The 25,443-nt window shown below is 48.9% G+C and overlaps 3 protein-coding genes and 3 non-coding genes across 11 annotated transcripts; all 6 read left to right on the top strand.

Annotated features, from left to right (window-relative positions):
- Positions 1–98: 98 nt before the first annotated feature.
- LOC125718151 (relaxin-3-like) lies at positions 99–2,316 on the top strand. Its single transcript, XM_048991740.1, has 2 exons — positions 99–1,001; positions 1,789–2,316. The coding sequence occupies exons 1-2, from the start codon at positions 842–844 to the stop codon at positions 2,073–2,075; spliced, it is 447 nt and encodes a 148-aa protein (XP_048847697.1). The 5' UTR covers positions 99–841; the 3' UTR covers positions 2,076–2,316.
- A 1,013-nt stretch (positions 2,317–3,329) lies between these two features.
- il12rb2l (interleukin 12 receptor, beta 2a, like) lies at positions 3,330–11,372 on the top strand. 3 transcript variants are annotated; one of them, XM_048991719.1, is made up of 16 exons: positions 3,330–3,415; positions 3,590–3,739; positions 4,472–4,546; positions 5,755–5,908; positions 6,007–6,149; positions 6,273–6,409; positions 6,652–6,802; positions 6,899–6,975; positions 7,118–7,379; positions 7,483–7,662; positions 7,781–7,882; positions 8,027–8,164; positions 8,657–8,800; positions 9,426–9,492; positions 9,974–10,064; positions 10,445–11,372. In XM_048991719.1, the coding sequence occupies exons 3-16, from the start codon at positions 4,492–4,494 to the stop codon at positions 10,793–10,795; spliced, it is 2,052 nt and encodes a 683-aa protein (XP_048847676.1). In that variant the 5' UTR covers positions 3,330–3,415; positions 3,590–3,739; positions 4,472–4,491; the 3' UTR covers positions 10,796–11,372. The 3 variants fall into 3 exon arrangements, with proteins under 3 accessions (XP_048847676.1, XP_048847677.1, XP_048847678.1); XM_048991720.1 differs by lacking the exon at positions 3,330–3,415 and having other exon boundaries at positions 3,422–3,739; XM_048991721.1 differs by lacking the exons at positions 3,330–3,415; positions 3,590–3,739; positions 4,472–4,546 and having other exon boundaries at positions 5,770–5,908; positions 6,278–6,409.
- A 596-nt stretch (positions 11,373–11,968) lies between these two features.
- On the top strand, positions 11,969–24,981 carry LOC125718359 (transportin-2-like). Of its 4 annotated transcripts, none has more exons than XM_048992172.1 (26): positions 11,969–12,239; positions 13,468–13,575; positions 14,028–14,103; positions 14,715–14,864; positions 15,236–15,342; positions 15,875–16,008; positions 16,100–16,181; positions 16,276–16,398; positions 16,510–16,628; positions 16,739–16,799; positions 17,003–17,174; positions 17,430–17,582; positions 19,213–19,438; positions 20,178–20,349; positions 20,570–20,656; positions 20,764–20,871; positions 21,031–21,189; positions 21,310–21,397; positions 21,717–21,815; positions 22,221–22,253; positions 22,453–22,548; positions 22,804–22,879; positions 23,596–23,695; positions 24,255–24,329; positions 24,421–24,561; positions 24,825–24,981. In XM_048992172.1, the coding sequence occupies exons 2-25, from the start codon at positions 13,477–13,479 to the stop codon at positions 24,526–24,528; spliced, it is 2,703 nt and encodes a 900-aa protein (XP_048848129.1). In that variant the 5' UTR covers positions 11,969–12,239; positions 13,468–13,476; the 3' UTR covers positions 24,529–24,561; positions 24,825–24,981. The 4 variants fall into 4 exon arrangements, with proteins under 4 accessions (XP_048848129.1, XP_048848128.1, XP_048848130.1 ...); XM_048992171.1 differs by having other exon boundaries at positions 22,435–22,548; XM_048992173.1 differs by lacking the exon at positions 22,221–22,253 and having other exon boundaries at positions 22,435–22,548.
- On the top strand, positions 15,721–15,788 carry LOC125718547 (small nucleolar RNA SNORD41). The gene has a single exon (XR_007384848.1). It is a non-coding gene; the product is annotated as a small nucleolar RNA SNORD41 (small nucleolar RNA).
- Positions 16,855–16,923, top strand: LOC125718545 (small nucleolar RNA SNORD41). The gene has a single exon (XR_007384846.1). It is a non-coding gene; the product is annotated as a small nucleolar RNA SNORD41 (small nucleolar RNA).
- LOC125718546 (small nucleolar RNA SNORD41) lies at positions 17,271–17,337 on the top strand. Its single transcript, XR_007384847.1, has one exon. It is a non-coding gene; the product is annotated as a small nucleolar RNA SNORD41 (small nucleolar RNA).
- Positions 24,982–25,443: the final 462 nt, after the last annotated feature.

Genomic DNA, 25,443 nt, shown 5'->3' with positions numbered 1-25,443 from the left:
ACTCTCTTTACACCTCCCCTACCTCCCCCTTTGTAGGTTAGAGCAAGCTGGCTGTGAAGGACAGCCACCTGTTACAGCAGCCAGAGAGCTGTGGGTTAAGGGTCCTGCTTAAGGATCTATGGATGTGCTAAGGTCAGCTTCAAACTGACACTCTCCTGATAACAGGTTCAGAGGCTTAGCTCGCTGAGCCACACATTGTCCCCGGTCTGGGCACGGCAGCTAATCGTGTATCTTTGGCCCGTGGGTGAAAACATGCAAAACTATGCACAGAGAACGGAACAGACTTCAAAGCAGCAGTCCCGCTCACTTAATCACCAGGCCGCACTGATAGCATTCAGCATGACAAACTACAAGTGATTTTCACAGTACTCAGTTGTGGAATTACATCAAGAGGGAGTGTAGTTTTTAGTCAGAGAAATGTTTATATATTACATCGAAGCGGTGCACTTAATCTGACCTTTTTGATATCTCTGCCCATAGTACTGGGAAGTAATGGAAACAGAAAAAAATGTTGTTTTGGGATACAAATGTCTCTGCTGATCAGATTACAGCAAACCGTGACATCACTCCACATGCGGGCAGTGGCAACTAATTACAGCACCCTCTGCCCTAACGTGGTCGCTGTAAAGGTCCCTGTGTCTTTGTCTGAGTAAAGGTCTCCCTGCCGGTGTGGCGATGAGTGTGTGTAGGTGACGCACTGGCCCCACAGAGCCGGGGGGTCCCTCATAAATGTGGCCCCGAGCACCTAGGGAGCCACAGCACTCACTGAAGTGGGAGGGCAGAGAGGAGCAAACCTGCTCAGTCATCTCCCACCGTTTGGTATCCCTCCTCTCCTGCCGTGATGTGGAAATCCGCGGTGCTTGCTACCTGCCTCCTGGTGTCCCTGGTGCTGCCGGCAGAGGGGAACCCAACGTTCGGCGTCAAGCTGTGCGGCCGCGAGTTCATCCGCGCCGTCATCTTCACCTGCGGCGGTTCGCGCTGGAGGCGAGCCAGCGGTGCAGGTGAGACAGAATGCGCCGCTTCTCTTCGTTCTTTACATCTTATTCATCGCATTTCAATTTAATGCGACAGATGCATTACATTTATTTATCAGATTATGTATTTATAATTTTTTTACTTTACCCATTCATAGCGTTGGCTATTGAGGGGCTGTGCCTGATTGGATGGTTGTTGGGTCGGACCCTTGAGCGAGGTCCTTAACCCCCTAAGAAATGCTGCATGGCCAGTTCTGTGCTCATACCCCAAGCTTTGTTCTCTTTGCTCTATGTGCATCAATGTCCAAAAAAGGACAGCGGGATCAGATATGCAATATTCAGATAGAAAATAATAATAATGGTTTTATTGATCCCACTGGGAAAATTCTCGTTTCACCTACCTCATCTTGCTCACCATGACAAACAAACACCCACATGCAAGCTTGGCAGCAAAGGGCAACTGCCTGTAGCGGTTCCCACGGAGCCCATAGGCATGTGACTATTCTGCTGAGATTGGGGCTCAAACCAGCAACCTTCTGGTCACATGGCCACTGACGCACACACTAACATAACACCCTTTTCAATAGCACTGCAGCATGTAGTCTGTTTGCCTTGAATTGCCTGTTACTATTCCCCTCTTTTGAGATGGGTTGGCTCCCCATCTTGGGTTGTTCTTCGCCTTGCGCTCCGGACCCCTCCGCGACCCTAAATAGGATTGCAGAAAATGAATGGATGGATGAATGGACATCCCGCTTTTTCCAGGTCACTTTCCGTCATAATGTGTGATGCTTCTGACCCACCGGCCCTGTTTCAGGAGACCTCACCCAAGACGTCTTCTCCCCTCACCATGACGAGGCCTCCGACAGCTGGCTCCCAGACTTTGGCCTCCCGTACCAACCGCTTGCTGAGGCTGAGCTGTCCAGCTGGGGGAGGGAGGAAACCGAGCGAATGCCTTTCAGCCGGCCTCCCCGCTCGGGCATCGCGGGGGAGGTGCTGGAGACGCTGCACACATCCAGGAAGGGCCGCGAGGTGGTGGCAGGGCTCTCCAACGCTTGCTGTAAGTGGGGCTGCAACAAGAGCGAGATCAGCTCCCTGTGCTGAGGCTCCGCCCCCCACCCCTACTCCTTCAGGGGGGCCAACGCCCACTCTCTTTTTCACAAGATTAGTGAAATCAGCAGCTTATGTATATAGGCAGCCTGCATCCTGTTATCCTGTTCCTCTCTTGGGCTCCTCGACAGTGAAGCGAGCTGCTTCTCTCTCTCCTTCACTACTGCCCCCGAAGCTCCTGCTCTTTCATGTCATTTTGTGATTTTCATAATGAGGCCGTTGAAGGAATGCTGGGGGGGGGGGGGGGGGGGGAGTGGACGGGGCCACATTGCAAATTTTAATAAATATTGTCATGCGTTCGTTTGTGAACTGTTTTGGCTTCGTGTGCTCTGTTCAGTGACTTAGCTGACTGGTATCGTCCAGAAAGCAGGTCAGGGCCCACATCCGCTGTTAGTCCTCTCTTGAGAATGAACCATTTAAACAGCATACAAACTGAACACTCTGAGCAAGTGAAAGACAATTAACAAAGCAATACCATTTACAATTAATAAGAAGTTACTTTAATAATCAAATATAAAGAAATTGCTTGTCATACATAGTTTATCTATCCTGTTTTGGGGTTGTGTTTTGCGGGGGTGGAGGGAGGGAACTATCCCCGAGGGTGGGATGCCAGTACACAGGGGACATGCAGGCACTCACACACACACACACACACACACACACACAATAATATTTTATGAGAAATCTATAGACGCCGTTTAGCCTAAACAATCAGAAAGTTACCTGTGGGGAAATTGCGTCCTCACACCTGTACCACTGGCAGTTTGTATCCTATCTGCACGGAGTGCATTTGTGTGTGTAAGAAATGCACGCACGTGTGTGTTCTGCATCTCCCTGGGTTGCGTGGGTTTCCTTTGGCTACTCTAATTGCCTCGTGCAGTGGACGAGTAAATGCGGAAGTGAGCTCGTGTCAGTGTGCATCTACTGTGCATCGGTATCCACGTGCGTGTTCCCTGCCATGATCTGGCCTGACACCAGTTTTCTTTGTTCTGTAGCCTTTGATCCAAAATCACCCTGTGTTGATTCTGTACAGAATACACAGTTGGAGGAAGGCTGGAATGCCCGTAAAGTACACCAGTGTTCAGACATAAATTTAATGACGCTCCAACAACCGACTACAGTTTCTACGTCTTAAACTTTCTGTAGTTATTTTTCGATGACCAGTAAAAACTGTAGAACTATCTTATGCAAGTTTCGCCAGTAAGTGGGGAACCCCCCCGTGGAAAGAGCAGCCCGCTATTTCAACTGCAGAGTAGGAAGAGGAGGGCTTAATAAAAATGCATGTAGCAAAGATAGCGGACGCAGAGCTGCCGTGAACTTCATTCTGGAGTAATGTAAGCTGAACAACTTTTTTGTGTAAACAAGATAGAATTCTTTAATAGCATTAATAACATTTTAATATAGACATTCAACGGGGTCCGCTTTTTCTTTTCAATTTTCATCTTATGCTTTGAACGAGTAGTATATATATGCGAATAATGAACGACTGACACTGCCCCCTTATAAAGCTCACAAAGTAGCTGTGATTGCGAGGGACGAAGGCTCCAGCAGCTGGAAGATGTATGGAAGGTGAATCTGCAGGCAGGTTCTTCAGTGGCCGAGTGGAGGTGCCTGGGCGCGCGTCGGGGTGCCACCGCGCTGCGCTGCCTTTGGAGCGGGTGAGTGCACCCTGCAGCTCCAATCTGAAGCCCATTGAGAAGTTCTGCTGTTTCCAAATAAAATAACTCATTTTCATCACTATTGTAATGAATGGCATGAACGGTTTTGTTAAAACCACCTACTAAGTCGTAGCTTTCCATTCATTATTTCCCTTTTACCATAGATTTAAAATATACTAGTTCAGCTTCTTTTTTTTAATCTCGTGCCCTTCAGCGGCTTCGCGATTATTCTCAATCAACAAAAACAGGAACTGGCACATGAAAGTGTTATTGCACATTGACTTTTCGTTGCAATTAATTGACTCTTTCGATTCTTATTTACAATATACTATATACTATATACTTAAATTACTCAACTAACTGAAACATCGCCTCGTCTTTGTTACTTATATAACCCTTCGCACTATTGTGTTGCGTTGACAGTTTATCTAGCGGCATCTGCTTAATGAAATTTTGCTATAATTCAAAGGGTTCGACTTATATGCGAATATTTGTATATGGAGTATTATAAATAATCTCAAAATGATCAGACTGTAGAAGTATCATCTAGAGTTCTCTTGGACTAGAAGCTTGGCTTGGGCTATTTAAACATCGCTGAAGAAACGATTGCTGTAGAATAGCAATTTTTGAATTCATATGTGAATATATAGAATTGCAGGTTAGAAAATGGGCAGGTTTGAATCTTTTTGTTTATTTATTTATTTAGTAATTATTTCTTTCTTTTCTGTTCAGTTGTCCAAATGTCCTGATAAATGGCATGGCTTACAGTCTTCTTACTTCTGCCTTTGGTGTGTCATGCTCTGAAAGGTGAGTGTAGTTTACTTATGTACTCTCAAAAAAAAAAAAGTAAAAATTTGTACCTTCGCTTGTCAGTGGAGCTGTACCCTCAAGGGTCTGCCAGTTGTACCCTTAGCTGTAGGTAAGAGTATATTTCTGTACCTTAAAGCGTACAATTACAAGGATACAACCCCAGTGACAGGCAAATGTACACATTTTTACTCCTTTTTCTGAGTGTGGTTAAATTCACATTTGTACTTTACCCAGACGCTTTGCCATATGCACTCGGTGCAGTCATGCATTTTCTGGCAGGTTGATGACTGCATGCACATCCTCAGACATAATGACCGTGTGGGCTGGTGGTGGAATCCACATGCTGGGGCGAAATTTGCTATCGCAAAAAAGCTATGCAGAAGCTTGATCATACGTCTGTTTATCTGCGTGTCGGTACGAGGATCAAAGATTTCTATTCTCAGTGTGCAAATGTGTTTACACTAGTGCAATAAGATTGGCTATCAGTGTCATTCCATGACACAGAGGTGAGTAAAAGTTACCTCAACTAGGAAATTCTAATTTATATTAACCACTCTACACTGTCTAGTTTGTACCTTTGGGGGTACAATTACTTTTCACTGGGGCTGTAACTCTCGAGGGTCTGCCAGTTGTACCCTAGCTGTAGGTAAATGTACCTTTTAAAGTACAGAAATGAACTCTGAGGAACATTTTTGTACCATTTGGGGTAAGTTATTGTTGTTTGTACCTTGGGGGGGGGGGAGGGGCATTCCAGGGCTGTACCCTTTTGTCTGACAGTGTGCTCTGAAAAGCTCCCCGTGGAAAGACTGTACTGTCATTTACTAGTGAGGACTGAAGCTGTAAATGGGCATGTATGTGTCTAGTATATATTAAAGTAAACTGACAATCTGGTCTGGTTCTTGGTACCGTGTAATTCAGAGTATAAGTTCTGTGGCTCACTCTTTCGGGTCTTGTAGCTACTGTCATCGCACGGCTTTTCTTTTTCTTCCTAGCAAATAAATTACGCTCAGAAACAGGAACGGTTACTTGCCCCATTTTCATTGTCACTCAGCATTGTGTGAAGACAGTTTCCTCTCACTTTCGCGAATTACCATGATCTTCTCTTCACCTCCTCTGAGCTGCGTATCTCCCATACATGACGGCATGACGGCAGCACAGGTCCTCACTTAACGCTGCCCCCCCCCCCTTTTGGTTCTCCATCTCAGCTCCCGTTACTGCCGGCCGAGCCCCAGGTCTCTCTAAGCCCAAGTGCTGCATCCCCCATGGTGACGACTTCGACATCCACTGTTCCTGGGAGCCTGCGGTCAGGTCACTGTCTCCTGCAAAGTATTTCATTCACTGGGTGCAAGATGACATAGAGTGAGTCCCGACACCCTCAAGGATGCGTATGTGACAGAGGTAGCAGAGGGTGGATTTCTGTGTTCACATGCACACACCCCCCACCCATTTGTCACCAGGAATGAAGGGAAGAGAGATGCAAGTGACACGGGGGGAATCATCCCCCGCGCCAGCTTCCGGAGTCATCAAGTCATGTGTGTGTGGGTCACCTCCGGGGGCGTCTCCGTGGCAGAGAAGGTCTGCTTCAACACAGCTGACATCGGTGAGAGCTCCTCGGTCCTGTCTGCTCCCTCCCGGGGATGCCGGACTGACAGCTCTTTTCCTGCTCCCCTCCTCACACCCTCAATCTCCTCCCTTTCTCCATCCTTTCTTTCTTCTGCCCCAGAACAGCCGCGTGCCCCCGAGGTGTTAAACCACACACTGAAGCCTCTGGAAATCATCTGGAAGGTTCCGTGTAGTAACATGGACTCGTTACACTGTGAGGTTCAGTACCGCATTCAGGGCGAGGAGGGCTGGATTAAGGTGAGACGCATTCCTCTCTCACCCCCAAGGGCCTCGAGACCCTTTGTAAGTCTGTGACACTAGTTGCTGCCTTTAGTTATTAGTTGTGTGATTGAATTTTGAATGCTTCTGCCCAGTAGACAATGTCAGTTTGCTAAGGAGACTCTGCTGTGATTTTGTGCTTGACCTTTATGGAAGGTGCCGCATCCTGAGGAGAAAAATTTCACTTTCAATTCGCTTTCTTCTCTGTTTTCCTTGTCCAGGGCGATGAAGATGCTCAGGAGACATTTCTGCTTGAAGACGTGCAGCCGTTCAGCGTGTATGAGTTCAGAGTCAGATGCACATGCTCACATGCAGCCGGGGCACCCTCAAGTGGCTGGAGCAACAGCTACATGGTGCAGATCGCTGAAGCAGGTTGGTTCACTCAGGGTCAAATGCAGATCAAAAGCCCTCTTGGGGCCACAAGCCTTTGATGGAGAATCATTCTGTCTGTCTCTCTTACCGCATCAGTGCCTGTCGGAGTTCTTGATATGTGGATCCATTGTGGGGAGTCCAGTGATTACGCAGACTGCAACCTAGTATGGAAGGTATCTCAACAGAACCAGCAAAGTGTAAATCCTCTATGTGAGACATAATGATCTCGCTGATTTGTTATTTTTCGCCCCAGTTCTTCTCAAACACCCCGAGGCCCCCTTACCTCTCTCAGCCTTGGCTCATTTCTCGCCCCAGGAACTGCCGCGCCATCTTGCTCGGGGAGAAGTCACAGGATACGGATTAACGGTGGAGAATGAGACCAGGGGCATTTCTGCAGCAGAACTCAAGCCGATGGAGGGGATCCTGGGCACTGTAACCGAAACCCGAAGCAGATGCTGCTTTTACACGTTACCGCTTTCCCTGCACAAGGTGACCGCAGTGCACCTTACAGCCATCAACTCGAAGGGAGCGACAGAACCCACATATCTTGCCCTCCCTTCCCCCGGTAAAGCGTCAGGTGAGTTGCCTCTCTAGGGGTCTTCAAGTGTAGCTATTATAGGAATTACAGATGGATTAACACTGAATGCAATGACGTTTGCACCGTCGGTCTGTTCTCTTAGATCCACCGTACAATGTGTCCATGTTTGTCAACCCGGAGGAACATGGAAGAAAACTCAATGTGTCCTGGAATTTGCCCTCGGAGGTAGTAGATGAATATGTGCTGCAGCTCAATGAACTCCGCACCCCCCCGAGGTTTGACTGGATAAAAGTGAATCAGTCGGGATACACAGTGTTGGAAGGTTCGTGGGAGACCCAGTTGTCCTGAAGTTCTGCCCGGGTTCATTTTCTTCTCTTAGCTACACAGCCTATGGGTTGCTTACTCTAGCATAACCCTCATGTCTCTGGCTCAACCTGCAGGTGACTTTAGGAATTACACCCCATACAATCTGTCCCTGTTTGGCATCTCCTCAAACCGTAGACGTTTCTTGGCAATGACCACAGTGTACACCGTCGAGGATGGTAAGTGGTACGACTGCGTCAACATTAAAATTCCTCTACATTTCGTACATTTCTAATTTATTATCACAAAAATAATGGCCGTTTCTCTCTGCTATTCTAATTTTTCCTTCTCTGTTGTCCTGTTTTTTCACATTAATTCTTTAGTTCCTCCAAATGTGAAAAGATTCCAGGTGTCCAGATTATCCTCCTCAGAGGTGACTTTGACTTGGCAGAAGATCCCGGTCTTCGAGAGTAGGGGAGTCATCTTGAGATACATACTGGGATTCACCAGTGAGGCAGCAGGTATTGCCGGACGCACAGCACTGCTGCGTCAGCTGGCGGTCCAGCTAGGCCGTCCCTGCCTCACTCTGGCAATTGACCACATTGTGTCTGCATATTCTGTCCAGACGTCTGTTGCTAACCTCACCTACGCCCTGACTGGGACCTATTTCAGGTTTAACAAACTACTTGTTAAACCTGAAAGGCTCTTGTACTTGACAAAATAGTTCAGTTCTTCTTGTGCTTTGACTGATTTGTTTCCTTGATTGAACGACCTATTCGGCCGTTTCACATTAATATTAGTGATGCATGCATGATTATAGACTGACCAATCAGCACGCAGCAAGAACTCGGTGCTTAAGTGAAATCCAGGTCCTTTTAATTGAAATGTTTACAAACCCTGTTCTGGCTCAGTGTCCCCCCCCCTGACATGGATTCAGTGGTAACCCTAGTACTGACGCTCCCACATCCCCATTGTCCATTCTAGCATCCCTATTCCCCTTTCGCTGCCTCCAGAATACACGGTTCACCGCGACCTGGACAGCTACAGCATCTCAGGCCTGCAGCAGGGCCGCAGCCACATGGCCTGGATCCGTGCGGAAACGAAAGCTGGCAAGGGAGCCCGGAGCACCATCAACTTCTTCATCCCAGCCTCCACTGGTACTTTTCACAAAAGCCCACTTACAGGCTCCTGCTGGAAGCGGGAATGTAGTTGAATAAAGACTGTGGAACAGCAGGGAGTCTATGGGAAGCCCCCTGGTTGTCTAAGCCTCTCCAGGGAGGGACCCAGCTGCAGGACGTCTCATAAATGCATATAACAGTGATCTGGATGCAGTAGCTGAATGTAGTGGAACAGTAAAAGAGCTTCTTTGCTACTGGGCTTTGTTGGCATGAGGATTGATGCTGGTTAACCCCTTATGCAACATAGGTGGCCGCCTGGGGTTCCATTTTCTAGGACTGTGTTTCCCAATCTGATTCTCTGGGACCCGCAGACAGTTCATGTTTTTGCTCCTTCCCAGTTCCCTAGGCAGCAAAAACATGGACTGTCTAGGGGTCTCCGAGGACTGGGTTGGGAAACACTGTGGTAGGGGATGCTGACTTAGCAAGCCAATTTCCCTTTGTCTCAGACAGGGGGTGCCAGTGGAGAAGCTTGCGTAGGGGGCCAAATGGGCTTCCATTGGCATTGACAATGATGGTTATTTTTGGTTACACATCACCCTGTGTAAATGAGGGGATTTCTCTGGACATGGCACTAATTCACATCTCCTTTTTCCTTCGCTTTCAGATGTTTTGACAGTGGTCTTAATTACGGTTTTCCTTGCTGTAGTGCTGTGTCTGCTCTGGTATTGGGGGTAAGGAGCATTCTCAGTGTATGTGCCACCGTTTCTGCTCTGCTTTTCCATGGCTTATTTACTTATACCACTGCATTGCTTTGTTGATGTACACAGCCCAAGGAGTCAAGGTCTATCCACTTTTTACAGTAAAAAAAATTATGGGAGAAGTTAGGCCTTGAGAGGCATAGTGCTCTATCAATAAATGCTTACCATTGACCCAGTGAAAACCAATGAAGTGTTCACTTACGAGTGAGTTATACCCCTAGTGGTAGACAAGAAGCCCCCACTATTGGAAGCCTAATTCCTCACCTTTTGAAGAGTATTAATGTAGGACTACTGTGGATCAAAACTATTTTAGGAAGTACTCTCTCTGTGACCTGGAACTGCTTGCACAGGTGTCCAATCAAAGGAGTGAATTTTATATAAGCTATAGGGTGAGTTGGCTGTATTTAAGAAAACACTTTCTGCTCTTAAGTGCTGCTTGTTCTTCTGTCCACAGGCAACGGAGCGTGTCCTGCTTTTTGTTACCCACCTGGTGCCATGACAAAGTACCTGACCCAAACAACAGTCGCCTGTTCAAACCTGACCAGGTACTGACCTAATCATGTCATTTAAAGTATTGCGATTCTATTCTATTCTATTCTATTCTAGAGAAAACTGTGCAAATAAGGCTTCAGTCATTTGCTCTTAGGTCCACAAGTATATTTTAACCTCCAAATTTTAAGATATTAGCTTTTTTAGTCTCTAGATGGTCAGTTTCTCTGGGATTTTGGGCAGTGTAGTTGTTGAACAGTTACATTCTAGAGGGATCATCATTTGTAAACATCATGGGAATGAGCTGCTGAACCACTCCCTCTCCACCTTCAAGAAGCACCTCAACACCCATCTGTTCCAGAAAAAATTCTACTAGCCTAATACCACTTTATGGTCTTCAGTGACGTTTCCCTTTCTTTGTGTGTTCATGACTCAGAATATAGGCATTTGGGAAAGTTTAGGTTCCCCTGAGTCCACCCAGAAAATGTCCTGTCTGGAAGTGGTTGAGAGGGAAGACTTTAAAGGCAAGGACTTTCCAGAGGAGAAGGACACACCCAGAGTACACCTGGAGAATGAAGTGGAGGAGGAGCAGATTTCAGAGGATGGTGAAGACGCAGCTTTGGCCCATTCTGCCGTGAGGAACGTGGAGGGAGACCCAGGCAGTGGAGTGAACAGCTACAGCGAGATGAACGACAGAGAAGGCGCAGAAGTAGATGGTGCGAGTCTGGAGGGGACGTCCTTCCCAGACTATGAGAAGCACTTCATGCCCTGCCCATGTGATGTGTAAAATCTTAAGCCCACTACTGGTACCTGGAATAAGGAAGACTGTACAGCACAAAGCATTTAAACAGCAGAACACTGACACAGTGCTTGTAGCTTCATCTTTGTTTGTTTTGCTCCTTATTTGCTTGTAGTAAATATTTCACATTTTTTGTAAGAGTTTTATGTGTTATTGAGTATTATGTAAATGTTGCACACAACTTTTCCAAATATCTGTTAGCATCGAGTAATACATGGCAATTGCACACTCGCATGTTAATTTCATACGGGTTTCACACCTATTCTGATGCCACTAAAGGCTTTCCAATTTGGTGCAATAACTGAGCCACTCAAACAGCAAACTGAAACCTTTACTTTGTGATAAGCTGACTTGAAACGGAAGCAACAGGCCTCAGTACTTGGATGTCTTCACACTGGTATTATGTGTCACATTTGTAAATGACACCTGGCCATGACTGTATAATTGGCCCCAAAGTATCTTGAAGCTGTTTTGAACTTTAAAGAAAAACACACTCTATGTCTGTTTACTGCATCATTCTAATAAACTATATCCATATGATGAAGGATTACTATATTATTATAAAGGCATGTGTATAACTCTTTATTTTAACCTTGCGGCAAATATTCAGTAGCCAGCACTAGTAGCTGCTCACTCCAGTGCTGGGACACCTGGGTTGTGTGTGGAGGTTACTTATTCTCTCTGAATTTCTGTACATTTCCTCCTGTAATCCAAAAAAAAATGTCCTGAAGTGAACTGATGACTCTCCCTCCCTGTAGGTACACACGCACACACACACAGAAAGAGAGACTGCCCCATGCCTTGTGACATATACTTCCTGGTTAGCTCCAGGATCAGTGAGACCCTATACTTGAAAAAAAGACTGAGAGTTTGATGTTTGGGTATCTCCTACAGCTTGCAGATCGAGTTTTGTCGGTTCAATTAGCAAAATACTTGGTTTAAAAAATGTATAAAAAGAAAACGTTCCGGAATTTGGCTTGTATCAATGACAAATTAGATTTTTAAATGTGATTGTATGCAAATGTACAGGCCTGTGTTATTGCAACAAAGACGGTCCCGCTCCGTTCATACCTCCCCACGTGACGCCCGAGAGACCGCGTTAATGCGTTTGCAGTTTCTCCTCTAGTAGCCCGTATGATTCTACAGCGGGCCACTTCTGATTGGTTAGAGTTAGACGTGGACGGAAGCCGAAAGGAGGCACGATGGACGGTTGAGCCGGCGTGCTTTAGCTTGGTTCTCCATTCCGAAAGCTGCTCACCGCCGAATTGTATGAGAAAGGGCTAGGGAGTGATCGAAGCGACCACAACCCCGGCGAGAACAGGGAAATTCAGCGCATTTCTCATTGTTTTTTGTCGATCGTCATCGATATATTAGTTATTACGGAGACGCAGCGTTGAAGGATTGTACAGTTGACTTACCGTAAGATTTTCAGGTAATCTGTGTGCTTATTTCACGACCATCTTCTGTATTAGCTTGATAGCTTAGCCGTTTATAACTAGCTAACAGGGAACTCTGCTAACTCTCGCATGGTGAATAACTATCTTGTTAATTAACTACCTGCAGCAACTGGGGCGGATATGATGCAAAAGGGAGAAAAGCAGATGTAAGATGCTATAAAATCTTTCAAATGCGTAACTGATGTTGAGGGTTTAGTGGCGGTTTTGTTATTTGTAATTAATTAGCATTGCCCCGCGTTTTAAACATCGTGGGTGCATGGCGAATATTGTGATTGATTTTAAATCGGACTTTGGTAACTGACTGTAAATCAGTACAGTTTTGACGGAACACGGCGGAAAACGCGGTCATTTTGGCCTTGCTTGGCACAGAAGCCGGGAGCTGCCGTGAGTCGCTAACCTTTGGCTAATACGCATTGTGTGCGATTGGAGCGGATTGCAGCGGCTAGCCGTGCTCCACATACCGATTCCGCTAAGTTAGCCGCATCCCAGAGCCGTGCTTTTTTTACGACAAATGCGTTTAAAGAGAAGGAGAGTGTGCCTATTTACAGGTGGAGTGAGCGGTGTCTATCAGAAGCCGAGCGGGTGGCGTGGGGGTTGGGGGCAGGATTAGGGCGGCTAAGCCGGTTATGGGGAGATCCACATCTGTGCATTTGACTCATCCTGTCTCGTTTCCCCCTTATGCCGGACTCCCCCAGGCTCGCTTGGATCGGGGATCTGCGGGAGTGAATCCGCCTTTACTGCCCATCTTTTTGGGTTGAACACAGCCGCGCGTGTCGGGCCTTAAGTCCACATTATATCCTCGGCCATGTGGGTTTGCAGTTAGCCGGCTGTGTTTATATTTAGCCATTTCGTTTGCCCTTTGTGAGCACACAGTATATCGATGCATACAACCCTCTGTTTGTAAAAATGTTATTCCGATGCCTCTGTAAAGTTTGCGCAGTTGTCTAGGTAACCGTCTGCATTGAATGTCCGCGCGACGCCTTTCTGCGCTCGCGCCAGCCGTGCCGCGCCTGTACGTATTGTCGTCCGTCTCACCCGAACGGTCATCTAAACGAAAACACTCAATTAGCATGCTTTCTGCTGGGCGCCTTGGGTCAAATGAGACACTCTCGAGTTGCATGTATGCACAGCTACTGGAGACGTACTAGACTCTTGTAGTAATTAACGCCTCACGTGCTTCCTGTGTGCGTGTGTGCTCCCCAGCCGTACAGGATGGAATGGCAGCCAGACGAGCAAGGACTGCAGCAGGTTCTCCAGCTTCTCAAGGACTCGCAGTCCCCCAATACCGCCACGCAGAGAGCTGTGCAACAAGTATCCTTTCCTGCAATCCTCCACATCTCCATTCCCACCCTCCTCCAGAATTATTATGCAGCAGAAGACTCAGTTTACAGCTTCTTTGAAACTGTTTTGGTGAAAAGTGTTGTATTATGGTATGCTTTGGTCTGGTGCTTATCAGCTATTTCCACACTGTTGTCTTTAATACCGAGGTAAAGGAAGAGAAGAAGCATTCCTCCATTACTCATGGAAGCGTATTCAGTTTTAAACGTCCTATGTGTAACCATGATATCTGTGGTATTTTAGACAAGCTGTGTTTGATGTTTTATCTGCACATCTTGAACACCCTAGCATGGTGCATCCTTTCTCTGAAGAGTTTTGTGTGTGTGTGTATATATATCGATCTTTTTTTATATATATATGTGTGTATATGCGTGAGTGTTTATATAATTTCTCACCTGTTGCATTCTGCTTAACATTGGCACCAGAAACTGGAACAGCTAAATCAGTATCCTGACTTCAACAACTATCTCATCTTTGTCCTCACCAGGCTGAAAACTGAAGGTGGGTCTGCTATGCCTTGGCTTAGTATGGCTTTTGACTACTGAATCAAAATGCATGTACTTATTTTTTCTTTTTTTTGAAGGGGTGGGGGGGTCAGTAAATGATGTCTCTTGTGGCTCCAGGAGATGAGCTGTTGTCCATACATCTTAAACTCTTAATTTGTGCTTGCCTCTCGTTGCTTTAGGTCCTGATTAAATGAAGTTGTTAAATGCAGTTTTATTCAGTTTCAAAGAAGCAATTTCTTCCAATTAATATGAGGTAGTGTCGTCAGTGCGCTGGTGGATCCGTAAGCTGTTAGTCCGGGGTAGGCTTTCAGCACCTTTGAGCTAGACATTTCCATGGTACAGTGTACAGCTGCACGATAGGGTAAAAGTGCTGCTTTCTTCCAAACATAATGTTGAAAAGTAAAGGACTTTGCTGTAGCTGTTTTAGGATTTATTTTGATTTCCAAAATGAAAAATTCTGTAGGAGCTCCTCTGCTTTTGTGTGAAACTCCTGGCTGCAGGTGTCTTCTGTTTTGGCGCCTTTATATTTGTTTATATCTGCTTGCACTGCACTGATTGGTTTATATACATTTCCTGCATGGTGCGTGCCCCCTGCTCATTGGCTAGATGAACCCACTCGCTCCCTCAGTGGCTTGATCTTGAAGAATAATGTGAAGGCCCACTACCAGAACTTCCCTCAAGGCGTGGCCGACTTCATCAAGCAGGAGTGTGTGAACAACATCGGGGATCCCTCCCCACTCATCCGCGCCACAATCGGTAGGCTTCGCTGCAGCGTTGGGACCGACTTCATGCCATCTTCTAAAGCTATAATCACCTCTAGTGCTGAGATGAGGGGAGCAGGCAGGTGACACCATCAATACTGTCCTAGGGGTTAATCGAGCTGATGAGGGCTGTTCTTGTGGTTGGCTCTGGGGTACCTCCTTGGACATCATACCAGCTAACATAGGGGCTCTTCATCATTCCGGCAGACATTAGTTTTGATGACACTTTGCTTAAATCCCCACTTTTTTTTCCCCACTGATGAACTTTTTGGTTTGGCTGTTGACTTGTGTTTTTATTGTGGGATACGGTGCCTCCCTTCTCACTGGTAATATTCCTGCTCTTTTTCTCACTGGCTCTTGCCCCAGGCATCCTGATCACTACCATTGCCTCCAAAGGAGAGCTGCAGATGTGGCCTGAGCTTCTCCCTCAGCTCTGTGAACTGCTCAATTCTGAGGACTACAACACTTGTGAGGTTGGTACAACCCTCTTTTGCTCTTCCCTGTGAGCTTAGCACGGCCCTCTTTTTGTGCTCCCCCTCCCTGTGAGCTTGGCACGGCTCTCCTTTTGTGCTCCCCCTCCCTGTGAGCTTAGCACGGCCCTCTTTTTGTGCTCCCCCTCCCTGTGAGCTTGACTCGGCCCTCTTTTTTTCTCTCTCCTAATGGCGCTCCTAATTTCTTGCCTCTGTTGGCTTGCATGCTTCTCTCTCGCTTCAGTTATCATATGGTCCTGTCTATGACAGAAGACCACGTTGCATCATTTACCAACCATTTTGTGGTCTCCAACGTAGTTTGCTGTTCTCTAATCCTTCCCTTTTCCCCCACTGTCTAAGTTTGTTTTTATACATACCGCTCTGGATGTGATGGACAACTCTGTCTTGAGCAGCTGTGATAGCTAATGTATTCATACTGTCTGATCCAGAGCGATGAACTGGCATCCATCCTGTTCTGGTGTTTGGTTTTTCCTTTTTCCTTTTTCCCCCTTGACTTCCTCCTTTTTGTCTTTAGGGCTCCTTTGGTGCTCTGCAGAAGATCTGCGAGGACTCGTCTGAGCTCCTCGACAGCGATGCTCTCAACCGGCCCCTCAACATCATGATCCCCAAGTTCCTGCAGTTCTTCAAACACTGCAGCCCTAAGATCCGGTGGGTTGTTGGTTACCGCTTATGCCCGAACCCGTTTCCTCTCTACTTTGCCATCTCACCGGTTCTGCTTATCGTTTCCCTCGCTCGTTAGGTCTCATGCCATCGCCTGTGTGAACCAGTTCATTATTGGTCGAGCGCAAGCCCTGATGGACAATATTGACACCTTCATTGAGGTGAGTGCATACCGCCTTGCTCATTGGGCAAACTCTATCCAGACCATAGCTTTTCTTCCGTGTCTCATCTGCTGGCAAACCGGGTCTCCCATAGAGTCTGTTCGCACTCGCCGGGGATGAGGACCCAGAGGTGAGGAAGAACGTCTGCCGAGCCCTGGTCATGCTATTGGAGGTCCGAATCGACCGGCTCATCCCCCAGATGCACAGCATCATTCAGGTGTGACCCGGTGTCTCTTGGCCATCTTCTCTGCTTTCCTGATTAAGCTGTCGCCGTCCTTGCAGGTAAAAATGGCTCCATCTCAGTGAACCCTACCCCTTGTCCCTGCAGTATATGCTACAGAGGACGCAGGACCCGGACGAGAACGTCGCCTTGGAGGCTTGCGAGTTCTGGTTAACCTTAGCAGAGCAGCCCATCTGCAAGGAGGTTCTGGCTGGACACCTAGTCCAGTGAGTTTCTGGCTGTTAGTGCCTCACACAGGCGACTGTCACGATATTCAATCCTGAATGACACTGCTTGGGTTTGTGAGATCTCATTGGCTGTTTTTTATATTTCACAGGCTGATTCCTATCTTGGTAAATGGCATGAAGTACTCGGAGATCGACATCATCCTGCTAAAGGTTGGTTCTTCTCTCCTTAATACTTTGCAAGGCTCCCCTAGTTCTCCCTGACATGTCGGGTGTGATGACCGCTTGCTTCTTGACATTACCGTGATGTTTCTTGTATTCATACTGTCTGACCCGTGACCTAAGATAGCAGGAAGCCCACCTGGCTGTTCATCGGCACTCTGACGTTCCCAACATCTGCTCCCTCCCTCCTGCAGGGCGACGTGGAGGAGGATGAGGCAGTCCCGGACAGCGACCAGGACATTAAGCCACGCTTCCACAAGTCACGCACCGTCACCCTGCAGCACGAGGGAGGCGGCGGGGAGGAGGGCGAGGACATCGAGGAAGAGGAAGACGACGACGACGACACGCTGTCCGACTGGAACCTGCGTGAGTTCTGAGCCCCCGAAGCCACCTCATCGATGACCTAGACCTGTTCTAGGGGGCTGTTTCTAGGGGAGGCACTGGGTGCTCAGGACAGCCACAGTGGACATGATGACCTGTTTGTCTTGAGTATCAGTGATGTTTCTTGTATTCATACTGTCTGATCCACTGTAGTACTGCCTCCTAATGTTCAGAGTTATGGTTTTCGAGGGTCTGGGGGCTCTCTGCCTCTAATGACAGTGTGCTGGGACTGTGTCACAGGAAAGTGCTCAGCGGCTGCCCTGGATGTTCTGGCCAATGTGTTCCGCGACGACCTTCTGCCGCACCTCCTCCCCCTGCTGAAAGAGCTGCTTTTCCACCATGACTGGGTCGTCAAGGAGTCCGGCATCCTGGTTCTGGGAGCCATTGCAGAAGGTATGTCTCCCTTGCCCTTGTGAGAGAGCCAGTCGCCTTCATCAGAGCACAGTTGGATGCCGTGAATTTGTTTGGAGGTGTTCGCTACACGTGTCTTTTTGAGAGAGAGGAGTGAAGTTATAAGCTGGTCAGTAGCTCCTGTGGTAGGATCGCTGAGCATCTGCGTTTCAAGCACTTAATTTGAGAAGCTGATCTCATTCAGGATGACCGATGACGTGGCTTATTGAAAACGCTCATCTTTACCTACTGCTCTCTGGCGCGTCTTATGAATTTTCCTGGGGACTTCCAGGCATCTTTATAGGTGCCCACATCGCCTCAGCTGAACTTCTCGATTTGAAGGGGAACCGGCTCTGTTTCAAGGTCCCTCTGGATATCTGAGCGTCTCGCCCTGTCGTGGAGAGGAAGCTCAGTGGCCTTGAGCAATGAGCTTGTGTCTGCCACTCACACCCTTGTTCAGTCATGGCCCATGACCGTGGTGAGGATCGGGATGTGGATTGGCCGGTGAACCGCGAGTCTCGTCTTACAACTTTAACTTCTGTTTTCCTGGTCGGAAGTAGCGTGAGAGCTCCTGCCAATCACGGTGATGTCACCTGTAAATCTCCATTCCACATGCCCTTCCAGTCACGGCTGTGCCAAGAAATCCTCTCCGTGAATACCATGCTTGTAGACCGACCTTGGCCTTTGTGCCAAGGATGCAGACATAGCGGCCGAATAGCACACGGTTGCAGTCATGGTTCCCCGTGGTCCTACCACACCTCCCATTGAACATGCTTTCTCCGAGTCCGCGATGTGTGCGTAAACTGTCTGTATATTTCCATGAATGAGAAAGAGCTGCTTCACGCTCCAACTGTTCCTTCACCCAGCATCCATGCAACATTTGTACTCCCATCAAACCCAACAATATCCAGTGTTTTCAGAATCTCTGCATGGAGGTTTTGGTTAAACCCAGTAGACTTTGCACTGCAGAGGCCTTCAGCCTCCTGTCCACCAGGTTCTCTGCCTGCTTCCTGGGGTAGGGGGGCGGGGGGGGGAGAGAGTACGTGTTCCTTTTACCTCTGAATATCCCCGGAAGTGACCAGGCCAAGGTCCCACCTCCCCCTGTCATTAAAATCCGCAAACCCCTCTTCTGTGCTTAGGTCACTGTCCTGACGGGGGGAACTTGCAAAGTACTCCTGTATGTCCTCTGCTCCCCTTTACAATCTGGTGATTCAGTGCCGCTGAAATGTTGCTTTGTGCAAAGGGTTAGGTGGCAGTATTCCCTTATGACTGACCTAGTTTATCAGCCTAATAGGATGAAGACTAATTGGATTTGTTGTGAGGGTGTAACCGTTTGTGTTCCTCTGTGTGGCCCGTGTTTCCTGTTATATGGCCCACACTCGTTGGGGAGTCTGATTTGTGATGTGTGTGTTTTCTACTAGATTAAAATGTGATGTGTGTGTGCATGTGCTCATAAATAAGCATGTTTTTGAATATTTAATGAGAGGTTTTACAAAATCTGGAATCTTTTCTCGTCTCCTCTGAGTAAATACATCAGGGTACCCATTTGGCTGCGAAAGGGGCACCGACATGGGTTTGCCCATGCAGGTGCCCCGCCTGTAGGGTCACCCCACGCTCTGCTCCTCTTTGCCAGGCTGCGTGCAAGGCATGGTGCCCTTCCTGCCCGAGCTCATCCCCCACCTCATCCAGTGCCTGTGCGATAAGAAGGCCCTGGTTCGCTCCATCGCCTGCTGGACCCTCAGCCGCTACGCCCACTGGGTGGTCAGCCAGCCGCCCGACTCCTACCTCAAGCCGCTCATGACGGAGCTGCTCAAGAGGATCCTGGACGGGAACAAGAGAGTGCAGGAGGCGGCCTGCAGGTAGGCCAGTCTCTGTCTGCCAGTCTCTGTCTGCCAGTCTCTGTCTGCCAGTCTCTGTCTGCCAGTCTCTGTCTGCCAGTCTCTGTCTGCCAGTCTCTGTCTGCCAGTCTCTGTCTGCCAGTCTCTGTCTGCCAGTCTCTGTCTGCCAGTCTCTGTCTGCCAGTCTCTGTCTGCCTGCCTGTTTTTTGTAATTTATTACATTTTCAGGACCTGATTTCCCCGCAATGTGATTAAAAACCTGTGTTGTTATGGGGGACATTTTTTTCAGTCCCCCACAGGTGTTAACCTCGATTTCATAAAAATCTAACTACTATCAAACGGCTATAACTGGCAAGAGTCTTATTTTGTTCGGCTACTTATGGTTAAGGTTAGGGCTAGGTAGGGGTTATGGGTGCCATTGGAAATGAATGGACCCACACAAATATAAATTCAGACGTATGTATGTACATGGTGTCTGAAGATTTAAATAAAATTATTTTTAAGGATTTTGGTCGCTAGCAGTTTCCAAGACACTGTTAAACCCCCCCCTTCACCACCAGGAGTGAAGTCAGATTCCTTCATTGTTCTCTGTTTGCTCTTTGGTTTCCCTGCTTTTAAAAGATGAGTCATAATGACCCCCCCCCGACTCACTGAACCCAGCTATAGTTGGCCACTCCCGTCCCCAGGCTGTACAAAGTGTGTGTGTGATGTTACAGGGGGGGCATTAGCTGTGTTCCTCACTTTAACCTCCCCCCCCTAGTGCATTCGCCACACTGGAGGAAGAGGCCTGCATGGAGCTGGTCCCCTACCTCAGCTTCATCCTGGACACGCTGGTCTTCGCATTTGGGAAATACCAACACAAGAACCTGCTGATCCTGTACGACGCCATCGGCACGCTGGCCGACTCCGTGGGCCACCACCTCAACCAACCCGTGAGTCCCTCCCCCGGGCCCCCGAATCGGCCCTGAATTGCGTCCTATTACTCTCTTCATGCTTATCTCACTTCTTGGTGTCATTTGACCCGCTGTTTCAACCGTTTGTCCTACGTGGATGTCTTAAATAGACCTATCAAAATACAGGAAGTCGCCCTGGTGGTTTCCTTCAGGTAAGCTGATTCTCCAGTGTGGTCTGTGGCCCCTCCCTCCCCTGCAGGAGTACATCCAGAAGCTGATGCCTCCCCTCATTCAGAAGTGGAACGAACTGAAGGATGAGGACAAAGACTTGTTCCCTCTCCTGGAGGTCGGTCCTGCCACCTCTCTGGGGGGGGGGGTAGCTCTTTGAGGGTGCTGTGGCAGCTATCCTGCCTCGGCACCATCTGTTCACGTCCGTCCTGTCTCTCCCCCCAGTGTCTGTCTTCAGTGGCCACAGCCCTGCAGAGTGGCTTCCTGCCTTACTGCGAACCTGTGTACCAACGCTGTGTCACCCTGGTCCAGAAGACTCTCGCTCAGGCCATGGTGAGACCACAAGCACTCGCCCTCTCTCTTCTCCATCTTATTTTGTGTGGATTCTGCCCTTTTATTAAGTTCCCATTTGGTGGTATCACCCTTGATTATACCTGCGGTTTGATCGCTGGTTTAAGCTCTGCCTCTCGCCTGCCCCCTCTATCCCTGCAGATGTATCATCAGCACCCTGACCAATATGAGGCCCCTGACAAGGACTTCATGATCGTGGCCCTTGACCTGCTGAGCGGCCTGGCCGAGGGCCTGGGGGGGCACGTGGAGCAGCTGGTCGCCCGTAGCAACATCATGACGCTGCTCTTCCAATGTATGCAGGTGTGGCCTGTCGCCGAAGCCAGCCAGCCCCCCACCGCTCCCAAACCCCGCAGTGTGTTTGTGTGTGTGTGTGTGTGTGTGTGTTTGTGTGTGTTTAGCACGTGTGTCTGCTCCCCACAGGACACCATGCCGGAGGTGCGCCAGAGTTCCTTCGCCCTCCTGGGGGACCTGACCAAAGCATGCTTCCCTCACGTCAAGCCTTGCATCGGTGAGCTCTGCTGTGAGAGTCTGTCTGCCGGGTTGGCTTTACTGTGTGTCTGTGTGTCTGTGTGTGTGTGTGTGTGTGTGTGTGTGTGTGTGTGTGTGTGTGTGTGTGTGTGTGTGTGTTTTTCCATTTATTTACAAAAACTGAAAATGGCAAGTCCTCTATTTAGTTTGGTTACTTATGGTTAAGGTTGTCATTGTTAGGATTAGGGTTTTTCCCATAGAAATGGACAGTCCCCCTTAAGATAAACATAAGGAGCGTGTGCGTGTGCGATGCCCCATGCCTGTGTTTTACGCCCTCTCCCTTTTCTCTGCCTGGCCAGCGGAGTTCATGCCCATCCTGGGTACCAACCTGAATCCCGAGTTCATCTCCGTGTGTAACAACGCAACCTGGGCCATCGGGGAGATCTCCATGCAGATGGGTGAGTGAGTGAGTTCTGCGGAGAGCGGGATGTTGCGTGGGGCCATCGGGGCTGAGCTCGCTCTCCGGCACTCGGACACACTCCCTAAAGGAACGCCTTGTGGATCCACAGACTGGGCTTTAGCTTGGAGAGGGTGGGGTGTGTCTCGGCGGGATCGGGCATGGTACCCCTGATGGGGTACGGGAATCTGCTAAAAGAATAAAAATGTAAAATGCTACACACTCTATAATGGTGCATGTTGAAGGTTTTCTGCTCTAATGCATCGGCGTGGAGGTTCTGTGTGAGGCATGGTAGATGTTTCTGGAAGAGCTCGGTGGTCTGCTGTGCTGGGAAGGCCACACTGCACGTGTGTGCGGCGCATGTTAGACGAGCAGTCAGTGTAGTGACTTTACGGTATCTCAACAGGGACAAGCTCCGGGAAAGGTCAAGGATGTCCAGGTGAGCTAGGGAGGGAGGCTGGCTGCACAGTTATGAGGCAGTTGACGTTTTTTTTTTTTTGTTTGACATTCGGATGTTTCTTCTGCATTGCTTCTTCCATTCGACGTCTCTTGCATTTCTCACATGCTGCGGCTGATGGCACACAGGCTGATTTTTGGGATACCTGTGTGGTCTGACCTAGGCCCTCTGGTGTCTGCAGGAGCAGAGATGCAGCCTTACATTGGACTTGTCCTCAGCAATCTCGTGGAGATCATCAACCGGCCCAACACACCCAAGACCCTCCTGGAGAACACGGGTACGGTTTGCCACCCTGAGCTCACTCGGCTTAGACTTTACCTGAAGGTCTGTTTTGGATTGCTTAGGGGCTCAGGTTTATCACATCAACACACCCATGATGATTCCTGAACAGACATTCGAAATCTGAATGTGCACTTGTGGATGATTTAGGCTTCTGAGGCTGTGGATGTAATTCTTGGGTATGATTTCAGTTGTCCGTCAGACCAATGCAGCTCTGACTTGCTCTGTCTCTTCCCTCACCCCCTCTGCACAGCCATCACCATCGGAAGGCTTGGTTACGTGTGTCCCCAGGAGGTGGCGCCGATGTTGCAGCAGTTCATCCGGCCGTGGTGAGTGCCTGGCTGATACATGGGTTCTGTGAACGTGTAAAGTTTTTTTTCCATCTTTCTTTTCCACCATCTTTGCGGAAGATGACTATGAAGTAGAGGTGATTTATGATGGAGGGTAGAAATCCATGAGCCAAGGGCTGGAATCCCAGATCTGGGGAGAGAAGCTCTATTGTATTGGTTCTTGTCCTCAGGGTTGCAGGTTCATAACCTTGGCTTGCTGCTTAAGATATTTGTAGGTGTTTAAGACTAGATCAGCTGACTTTATGTCCAAGTAAAACTATTGGGACCTGAAGCAGGGAGAATACCTCAGCTCTGACAAGGGTTGAGTGGAACTTTATAGTTTTACTTGCACAAAAATGTTTTGAGGGCAGAACGAAAAATGATTGGTTCAGAGAGATATCCAGTCAGATTGTAGAGGAGGTTGGTCCAAGCAACTACAGGTGGGATCAGCCAATGAGATGTCTTGTTCCTGCCTCTAGTTGTTTAGACCTGCCTCCTCTACAATCCGATTGGTTCAGAGAGACAACAAATTTTTCGTTCCGCCCTCCAGAATATTTTTGTGCAAGTAAAACTCCCATGAGATTGGATGGAACTTGCGAGCATGTCTAAAACTAGTAAACACTTGTGAGTATTGGGCTTTGGGGTGTAATGAACGCTTGTGCGTTTCACTGTGGGATGGAGTCGGGAATGACCAGTTGTACTCCTGACGCTCTCAGGTGCACGTCACTGCGGAACATCCGCGATAATGAGGAGAAGGACTCCGCCTTCCGGGGAATCTGCGTGATGATCGGCGTTAACCCCGGCGGAGTAGTGCAGGTGAGCCACCCCGTGGTGCCATGGTCACCTCCATGCCCGTGGCGCTGCCCTGCCTTCGGTCTGGTGCGTAAGGACAAAGGAAGCTCGGGAGGGGTGACCTCCGGGCTTTTCCATGACACTTGTCAGTTCAGACTGGGATGGTTTGAGGAGGTGCTGATGGGATCTAAGAAATGGAAAATATGATGCTATAGTAAAGGTAGGTAAGGAAGCAGCAAGCGCTAATTATAGTGCGTTGCCCCACCCACCACATGAAAAACCACCTCAGGGATGAGAACCTGAGTGCAGCCATGTGGCAGGTGATACCTCAGCACCACACTAGTGGTGTCTAGTTTTATGTCAAGTTACTTTAAGAGAAACATGCCAATCTGCATGCAAGAACATGCACAAACAGGATGTGTTTAAATGGGTTTGGGTGTCCATATTGAGCGCTGGAGGATGTAAATGCTGCCATTTGGAGTTGGAGACTGGTGGAGGTCTGTCACAGGATAGCTGCTCCTGGCTCATTGATTGATGGTTCTTGTCTCTCGTTTTTGCCCCCCCCCCCCCCCCCCCCCCCCAGGACTTCATATTCTTCTGTGACGCCGTGGCCTCCTGGGTTCATCCAAAGGACGATTTGAGGGAGATGTTTTACAAGGTGGGCTGGGTGATGGTGGCGCCCTCAGATGGGGGCCCGACCCGCTGGGGTGTCCGAATATGGAACTGAGGCCTCGCCTTCACCCTTTCAGATCCTCCACGGCTTCAAGGACCAGGTGGGCGATGAGAACTGGCAGCAGTTTTCCGAGCAGTTTCCCCCACTGCTGAAGGAGCGGCTGTCCACCTGCTACGGCGTGTAGGCCCTTCCTCTTGGCACGGGACACCGGTGTCAGGTATGCCTGCTCTGGTGTGGGCGGGGCCTGCTCTGGTATGTGGGCGGTGCCTTTTTGGGGGGTGTGGGCGGGGTGTGCTATTCCCCGCCTACTGCTTTATCCGGCTAACAGCCGGGCCCTTTCTATGCAAAAGGCAGCTGGTTTGAGTTCAGCATCACTGTAAATTTTAACGGTTTACTTGATTTTTGGCTTCTCAGATCTAAGGAGATGTGCTTTGTGCCGGTTGCTGTGCTCGGCTCACGGTTCTACCCATTTCCCTCCAGGTACATCTATGGCAGGGTTACTGGGAAGCTCATCCATCTCTATGTATTGCACTGCCCTGGTCGTGGGGGGAGAGGGAACTGAATGGCCTGTCCCTCCGGACAGCCTCCAACGCCCTTTGTGTCTGCGAGGGAGGGGGGTGGGAGGGGGGGGGGAACCTCTTGGTCAACGCCAACAAGCCCTGACACGCTCAGAAAAACCATACCCAGACGGGAGGTAGCGGGTGGGAGGCTTAGACGGATCTGCAAACTTTTTACGACCATAAAAACGGGGGGGGGGGGGAGGGGGGGGAGTCTGCATTTAGATGAAGGGTTAGCAGCGCATCCTAATTGGACTTTGCCCGCCGCCGCCATCACCACCACCAGCACGGAAGCACGCGTCCCGGGCTGGCACAGTGGTGGGCGCTGTTGGGGCGCTGAGACGTCGGGGCACCGCGGGCCTGACGGCTGCGGGGGACAGATTCACACAGACTGACGGGAGAGGAAGCGCAGAGTGCATCTTTTAAAAAATGAAAAAGGAAAAAAAAAATAAATGGCTGATACAATGTAGTCACCAAGAACTGCTTCTGTAACATGACCATTCATTGTCTGGAACCAGCATCATCAGTCCTCTACCTGTTTC

This window comes from Brienomyrus brachyistius, chromosome 22, assembly GCF_023856365.1.
Source record: "Brienomyrus brachyistius isolate T26 chromosome 22, BBRACH_0.4, whole genome shotgun sequence".
NCBI classification, from domain to species: Eukaryota; Metazoa; Chordata; class Actinopteri; order Osteoglossiformes; family Mormyridae; genus Brienomyrus; species Brienomyrus brachyistius.
Note: the sequence above shows the minus strand (reverse complement) of the source record. Positions and strands in the feature narration are given on the sequence as shown.

Coding starts and splice junctions, on each gene's coding strand:
- LOC125718151 (XM_048991740.1), top strand. CDS start 842: ATGTGGAAATCCGCGGTGCTTGCTACCTGCCTCCTGGTGTCCCTGGTG. Junction 1,002..1,788: donor GAGGCGAGCCAGCGGTGCAG/GTGAGACAGAAT, acceptor GCCCTGTTTCAG/GAGACCTCACCCAAGACGTC.
- LOC125718359 (XM_048992171.1), top strand. CDS start 13,477: ATGGAATGGCAGCCAGACGAGCAAGGACTGCAGCAGGTTCTCCAGCTT. Junction 16,629..16,738: donor CTGGCTGGACACCTAGTCCA/GTGAGTTTCTGG, acceptor TATATTTCACAG/GCTGATTCCTATCTTGGTAA. Junction 22,880..23,595: donor CAGCAGTTCATCCGGCCGTG/GTGAGTGCCTGG, acceptor TGACGCTCTCAG/GTGCACGTCACTGCGGAACA.
- il12rb2l (XM_048991719.1), top strand. CDS start 4,492: ATGGCATGGCTTACAGTCTTCTTACTTCTGCCTTTGGTGTGTCATGCT. Junction 7,663..7,780: donor GGGATACACAGTGTTGGAAG/GTTCGTGGGAGA, acceptor CTCAACCTGCAG/GTGACTTTAGGAATTACACC. Junction 10,065..10,444: donor GCCTGTTCAAACCTGACCAG/GTACTGACCTAA, acceptor TTCATGACTCAG/AATATAGGCATTTGGGAAAG.